General features: G+C 51.2%; 1 protein-coding gene across 1 annotated transcript in view; it reads left to right on the top strand.

Moving 5' to 3' along the window:
• Window positions 1-3,582: 3,582 nt before the first annotated feature.
• Window positions 3,583-7,773, top strand: part of CLN6 (CLN6, transmembrane ER protein) — an 18,650-nt gene continuing 14,459 nt past the window's right edge. Inside the window, exon 1 of the mRNA XM_003784459.3 lies at window positions 3,583-3,783. Coding sequence (XP_003784507.1) covers window positions 3,710-3,783 — 74 coding nt within the window. The 5' untranslated portion in view covers window positions 3,583-3,709. The remainder of the gene's footprint in view (window positions 3,784-7,773) is intronic.

The following is a 7,773-nucleotide window of genomic DNA, read 5'->3' as shown; positions in this document are numbered from 1 at the left end:
CCTGCCCAGCTTCCTTAAGGGTGACTTCAGCCTGAAGGACAAGGACCTACAGGCAACACCACTTGACACAGACAGTCCCCACGTACAGCCCTCTAAGCATGAATAGTCTCCCACACATACAGGTCCCTGGTCAGACTCTTCTTAGCTGCCTTTTTCCAGAATAACTGGCTCTTCCCTGTCCACTATCTGTCTCCTTCCTCTACCTGTCTTCTTGGGTCCCAGCCTAAGTCCAGGGGTCTGTGTGTCATGACTTCCAAGTGGTAGCTGCAGCTTAACAGGGGCCCTCAAAACTTTCTAGTGGTAAGTGGCAGGCCAGTGTGGGAAGATGTTTTGGGGAAGGAAGATTTTTCAAAAGCTCTTAAATTGACAGGATAGGAAGGGTACTGGATTAGGAGTGGAGACTAGATTCTAGCCCGGCTTTGCTTCAAACTCACTGTGACTTTAGGCTCCAGTTTCTTCAGCTGCAAAATGATAGAACTGAACAAGATCAAAGGCTTTTCAGGGAGCCCTGTGGAGACGCCTTGGCCATGGCCCTAGAACGTAGCAGGGGAAGAGACAGCACCCAGGCCCTGTTTGTCCTGCTTCCGAGTAGCCAAACTTTGATGCATCTTATACACATCCTAATAAGACACTTGGCTTAGCCCAGGTTCTCTAAGAAGTAGAGTCAAGGCAGCAATATACGTCCTAACACTACCTGGGGGACTATAAGAGCTGGGATGGCTGGGAAAGCAAGTGAGGAAAGAGGGCAGTGAGACCGAGGAGGGAGAGCACACATGGCAGTACACTGCTCAGATGGCCACCATGTGAGGTCGTCTGGGACCTTCTTCAAAGAACGTGTGTGGACTTTGAAAGCTTAAGCTAGTCCATCCAGAAAGAAGAGAAAAGAGTTTATCTGCCAACCCCTGTCTCTTACAGTTCAAAAGTTCACCCCATGGAGAGTCCAATGCTCCTGCACTTTTGAGGCCAAACATGTAGGGTCAAGGAGCAGGAGGGATTACTTGTCACAGAACCTGAAATAAAACAAGTGGCAAGGACCTAGAAGACAGGTGTGGCTGAGAGGGTCTTAGGTGGTACATTGAAAGCATCTGATACATCAGCTCGGCACCCATAGCACAGTGGTTACAGCACCAGCCACATACACCAAGGCTGGCAGGTTCGAGCCCAGCTCAGGCCTGCTAAAGAACAATGACAACTGCAACAAAAAAATAGCTGGGCATTGTGGTGGGCGCCTGTAGTCTAAGCTACTTGGGAGGCTGAGGCAAGAGAATCACTTAAGCCCAGGAGTTTGAGGTTGCTGTAAGCTATGACACCACGGCACTGTACCAAGGGCGACATAGTGAGACTCTGTTTAAAAAAAAAAAAAACATAAAAAAGAAAGCATCTGATACATTCATAATTGAAAAGGAGTGGGAACCTCTACTAAAATAAAAGTCAAAAGCACTGAGCTGGCTAATCCCAAAGGACTTTCTCAGCTGAGAGATTTGTTGATGCTGGTCTCTGAAACTGCAGCTCAGACAGCCAAGACCATATGCCTTTCTGGTGTGCAGGGACTATGTCTTCAGAGAGGTGCAAACAAGACCCTAAAAATTGTACCCCTCAGTGCCCAAGAGGTGGCACCAACTTTACCCTCTACATTCAAATTTCCATGAAATTTAACACCTAAAGAATATGATGTTTTTAAAGTGTCCTGGAAAGAGAGGGGCAGATAATGCCATAAGCCTGGGGAAATTCTCATTTTGTTCATTCAGGAAGGTCTGTTCACCCTGCCAACTCGGACTCCCCTCCCCTGAGACAGAGGGCAGCTGCTGGCTTACAGGCAGAAGGCAGATTTGTTGGTATTTAAGGGATTGGAGGATTAAATGCGCCAGCGAGGCTTCTGCTACGCAGCCTCATCCTCTGAAGCCCACCACATACTAAATCAGTGATTATATTATGGGCATTTTATGCCCCTCCCTCCAGTGCCCAGCAGGCTTGCAAAGCCTGCAAAGGATGAGAAATTTGGGTCAGAGCAGAAGGCTCACTCTTTCTTCTCTGGTGACTACCTAGGTCAACCTATAGATCAGATTCATCAGAATTAAACCTGACCATTGCCATTAAACCCGACTATTAAGCCTGACCACTGCCATTAGCTCACCTTAGGCACACTTCTTCAGGACTCTAGTTTCCTCTGCTGCAAAATAGAGACATCATAAGCTCTGCTTATGACATGGTGAGGATTGAATGCAAACATGATGTGCCTCCCCCATGCCCAATATCCTGGGTATGCTCCCCATCTTTCCCAGGATAAAGGCCTCCCTACCTACACCTATCCCTCTTCCTTCCTGCACTCTGCTGCTGTCTCCATTCCTCCACAAACGCCAGCCTCCCTCCAGACACTGGGCCTCTAGGCAGACAGCCCTCTCATGCAGAATACTCTTCCCTATCCCTTGTATTTGGCCAGCTCACACTTCATTGTCAGCTCGGAAGTTCAAGATCACAGCTATGAGGGCCATTCTCCTGAAGCGTAGACTGACTAAACAACCTCTGTGTCTTGGCCCTCACGATACTTTCCCCGTGACACCACTTACCAATAAACCCAAATGTGAGCACTGCTAGAGGAGGGTTTATCTGTTCCTCCCAGCACAGAGTGCAGTGCACAGCAGAGAGTTAGCTCGAGTCTGAATATGAGAGTGACGGCTCGGCGCCTATGGCTCAAGCGGCTAAGGCACCAGCCACATACATCTAAGGTGGCGGGTTCGAATCCCCTTCCCGGGCCCGCCAAACAACGATGGCTGCAACCAAAAAATGGCCAGGCGCTGTGGCGGGCGCCTGTAGTCCCAACTAGTTGGGAGGCGGAGGCAGGAGACTCGCTTGAGCCCAGGAGTTGGAGGTTGCTGTTGGCTGTGATGCCATGGCACTCTACCCAGGGGGATAGCTTGAGGCTCCGTCTCAAAAAAAAAAAAAAAATGAATATGAGAGTGAGAAACAGAGAGAACATGAGCAAGCGTGCAGAAGAAACTTTTCCAAAGCCACAAACTCTAAGACAGTTACAAGGCCATCACTGGAATCTGGACCACCTCCACTCACCTTGGAGAGAATTTGCCGCTTTCCTGTGTCCTACCCTCCTAGACCACAGACTATACCTAGCTCCTAACATCAAGAGCCACATTTTAAGAAGAGACTGCTTTCATCTGAGGAAGAAGGCGCCTAGCACAGCCTGGAAGTACATGAAACCACAGGCCTTCCTGACCGTAAGAACGAGAGAAATTCCGCCTCCCTTCCTCCCCGGAGGAGCATCTGAGTCAACTTAGTCTTTCCCAGGTCCCGACTCCGCCCCAGCCCAATACCCCGGCCTTAGACAACCTAGGTTAAGATTCCTGTCCCCAACGCCGAGAACCCGGACAGATCGCGGACCCCTTCCGGTCACGCGCTCCCCTAGAGCCGATCCGCGGCCTCCGCTGTAGGCCGAGGACACCGCCCTCGCCACGCCCCCTTCCCCGAGCACAGCTGGCCCCGCCTTCTCGCCCCGCCCCCGCCTCCTTTTCCTTCCTCCCTCCGGCTCTCTTCCTCCTCCCGCCCGCCTCGCGGCTCCTGACCCGGCCCAGGGCTCTCCTGCCTTCTCGCCCCGGCCCGCCCCCGCGCTCGGTATTTGCGGTCGCCTCAGCCAGAGAAGCTGTGGCGGACTATTCCCCAGGAAGGCAGGGCCCAGGGGCAGGCCAACGGGGCAGCCATGGAAGCGGCAGCGCGGAGGCGGCAGCACCCGGGAGCGGCGGGCGGTCCGGGCACCTCCTTCCTGCAGACCAGGTGGGCGCGCGCCGGCCGGGTGGAGCGGGAATGCTCGACGCCTGGCCACTGGCCCAGGGTTCTCACCCTCGTGACCGGGAGAGGGCGGCCGGGGGCAGACTTTCCTGCGGCACGGGCCGGTGTAGAGGGACCCGGGGGGCTCGGAGGCGCGCTGCCCTCAGGGCTGCTCGCCCGAGCCCCGCCTTCGCGTTCCTTTTGCTTCCTGGGGAACTTCGGGCCCAGCGAGGCTCAGAGAACCCCCCCCTCTGCTGTCGCTTGGTGGAGGAGCCCCCTTCCAGAGTTTGGGTTTTTCCCGCGCAATCTCCCACGACCGGTCCCAGGCTAGGACGGTCGCGCTGCTGGGGAGAGCTCTCCAGGGGTCAGGGAAGTGGGTGGGGGTGGTGGGCTCGGAAGACGCACGTTAGTTCATTTGGGCCTCCAACTCATCTGCAAGTTTGGGCTGCCGCCTCCAAGTTTTCGGGGTCCCCAGCCCTGAATAGGACTTGGATTCTGCTGTTAATCAGGAGGCTCACGCCTTGCCCTGGAGAACCCAAGAAGGAGAGAATGTTATGGAAGAGACATCAGAGGGTGGCAGCTCCCATCTCTGGATGGATGAATGAGGAACCCTTCTCTCACAAAAAAGGAAACGTTTTTGGATTATCTAGTTGAGACCAGGCAGAGCTCCATTCTGCCTTCGTCCGGTTTTACTGACCAGAAACGTTTATCGCGTGCAGCGGGCGTTCGTTAAGCACCTCTAGTGTGCCCAGCTGTGTGCCAGGCACTAAGGGGTGGGCAAGGTGAAACTGAGAGGGGCTTACAGTCCAGTAGGGACCAGGAGGGATATAGCCCAAGGGGCAGGTGAGAGGTCATCTTGGAGGGCTTCGTGGAAGAAGTAGCGCTTGAGCTGAGTCTCAGAGGACTTCATAGAGGATGCAGGGAAGAAAAACTGTTCCAGCTAGGGAAAGAGTGTAGGGAAAGACAAGCAGTGTATTGAGGCTGGAGCTTTCTGTGTATAAAGGAAGTGAAAGGAGGATGCAGACTGATAGTGAAGGCCCTTTAATGGCAGCAGGGCTGGGACTAGAGTGAGGGCCTACAGAGCACAATTTAAGGTAAAGGCATTAGGACCCTGGGAGTGACTGTCTACTCAAATGTTAAGCCATACGTGGCTCACTTGCCTCACCCTAGTTACTGTCTTAAATGACAGGTTAAGGATACAGTCTTTGTTTCATAGGCACTGGAGAGCCATGGAAGGTTTTTGAGTACTTGTGTGCTCAGAGTTGATTTTAGGAATTTTGTGGTATAATTTGGGATCATACCTGCTACTGGGGGCACATCAACTAAGAAACTGCAGACTGTTTCCTTTTTCACTTAGAAATAATTTATAAGGTATATAAAGTGTAGACCCATTAACTCTTCTAAGTCTCAGCTTGGCCTATGAGTTACATTTATTTTATTGTTGAGGAAACAGGCCAGGATGGGCTAAGGAGCCTGAGAACTGAGTCTGATTCCCAGCTCTGTGTGCAGGCCTGTACTTGTGCTGTGGCTTCTATCCAGTCCAGTTGTCAGCTCTCCTCTTCATGGAGCCACCCCTACCTGAGGGATGTCTTTGTTCTGGATCTCTGCCAAGTTGGGGGTCTTTGCCTGCCCTCTCTGGTAGCCAGATTAGTCAGTTATGGTCACCACTTTATCTCACATGCGGGCCTCCCATGTCTAGCATCTTACTTAGCCTCTACAATGAGCTGCCTAATATCACTTCCAATGTACGGGTGCGGAAACTGAGACCCAAAGAGGTTATGTTATTTGCTGACAAAAACCAGAGCCAAAATCCAGGGGTTTTGTTCTTCCTACTCCATGTTAGCTGCTGAGGGGTAGTTCCCTCTGTATTCCTGTATGGGCTCCCCAGCAGCCAGGGTGTTACAGAATATAGTGTGAGGGGTTCTCTACAAGGGTATCTCTGCCCCCTCAGTGGAACCCCTGGGTCCATTCCCACTATCACCTGTTTGAGACAGTAGACAGAATCATCTTTTCCAGTTCTTAGGATCCTTGGGTCCCCTCTGCTACAGCCACACTTTGCTTATATATCTCTGTTGACAAAATGCTCACTACCTATCAAGGTAACCCATTTCATTCTACCTGATCTGTTGACAGTTTTTATATTACGATCAAAGTATTGTAGTTAATGCACATGATTAAATCAAATAACACAGAAGGGCTTACAGCTTTAAAAAACAGCAGTCCCCTGTTCCATCTCTCCTTGGCACCAGAGACAATCACATTAGCTTCTTTTAGCTGTTTCTACCACAGTTAAATTTATCTTTTTAAATAACCCAATTCATGGGTCATTGCTTGACTTTTTCAGATGAGACCCCTTCCTTTTCCGATAGGCAGTCCTGCGGAGGCTGCTGATTTTCACCATATGGTACGCACTCCCCACCTGTCATGGTATCAGTTTCCCCACATGGTAGATATGGAGGAGAGATCACCTTCTTGCAGATTACTGGCCATTGTGCTTTCACCATTACTCCCAGCAGGAGTTGCTGGTGATTGAGACCAAGAGCTGGCACAGGCTGGGGGCTCAATGTGTGGACTCAGGACCTTGGGACAAGTTTTCTCATCCCCAGGATGGGGGGGGGGTGGAGAGGCTGCCTCTACCTTTAATGATCTGCCTCCTGTAGTCAGAGTCCCAAGAGAAGAAAACCAGTCAGACACTGGCCAGTCTTGTTCCCAACCTGGGCGTCTGCCATGGGCTTGCGTTTTTGTTTTCTTGCCCTGCTAAGTTAGGCTGACTAATGATAAGGATTCCCTTTGACTGAGATGCTTCCTAAGTAAAAAATAGTTCCTGAGCCCCTAATATGTCCGTATATGCCCATGACTTCCAGAGACACACACCTAAGTGTTTCCCAAGGCTTTTAGAATCCCTTTATTCCTTGTACTAAGTTCTTTGCCCAGTTTGGAGGTTTCAGAGCAAAACACTAAGGGCCCTTATTCTCCCTTATCCATCTTCAGGAGGTTGTCACCGTCTTCTTTTAGAGGTTTTGCCATGATGGTCACTGAGAGGAAGGGGCAGGGTGGGGCCTCTATGCTGGTTACTTGTGTCAGACCCCTGAGCTGTCACAGTTACTCCCTGAGTATCTGCCCATTCTGAAAATCCAACCCCCTTCCCTCTCTTCCTCTGCCTTCAGTAAGCTGAGTACCTCAACTCCCTGCAGGGTCTTTCTCAGTAGCACCTGCAGGCCTCTAACCCTACCCTCCTGCTGCTTTCTGCCCAGTTAAATCCCCCCAGTGGTGCTTCAAGGCTCTCTTCCTTCATGTGTAGGCTTTGCATACAACTCCATTGCATGCCAATCCCTTTCTAACTTGATCTCCTGATAAGCCACAAGGCTTACTGTAATCATCACAATGGAAGAGCAAGCTGTCACGAGCATGTCTTGAATTCCTATAAACCAGGGTTTGAATTCTGGTTCAGAATTCAAAGTTCTGGCCAGACAGGACTCCTGGGTTGCAAGTAACAGAAAGCCAATGTGAACTGCAGGATCCTTAGCAAAAGGAAATATGTTTGCTCACATGGCCAGGCCACTGGCCTGGGGATGCCAGGGAGTTCAAACAGGGAGTACGAACACTATCGGGGCCCTTTTTCCCTCTCTTGATCCTCTGCAAGGCTGCTATATTCTCACCTGGCTGTCTCCTGAGGGTGGAAACTTGGCTGCAAGCAGCACTAGGCTTGCATCCTTACAGTCCCAGCGCCAGAAAGAAAGGAGCTCTTTCCCCCAACTCTGGTTATTAATACAGAAGTCCCACCAGGCCAGTCTGGGTCACTGGCCCTCCCTATGGCCAAGGAAACATCATCTCTCACCAGAAGGAGCAGCAGGTGCTGAAGAAGGACTAGTTTTTTTTGTTGTTGTTGTTTGTTTGTTTTTTTGAGACAGAGCCTCAAGCTGTCCCCCTGGGTAGAGTGCCGTGGCATTACAGCTCACAGCAACCTCCAATTCCTGGGCTCAAGCGAGTCTCCTG

The sequence above is a fragment of the Otolemur garnettii genome, unplaced genomic scaffold (genome assembly GCF_000181295.1).
Source record: "Otolemur garnettii isolate 467f Iridium unplaced genomic scaffold, OtoGar3 scaffold00011, whole genome shotgun sequence".
In the NCBI taxonomy this organism is placed as follows: Eukaryota; Metazoa; Chordata; class Mammalia; order Primates; family Galagidae; genus Otolemur; species Otolemur garnettii.
Note: the sequence above shows the minus strand (reverse complement) of the source record. Positions and strands in the feature narration are given on the sequence as shown.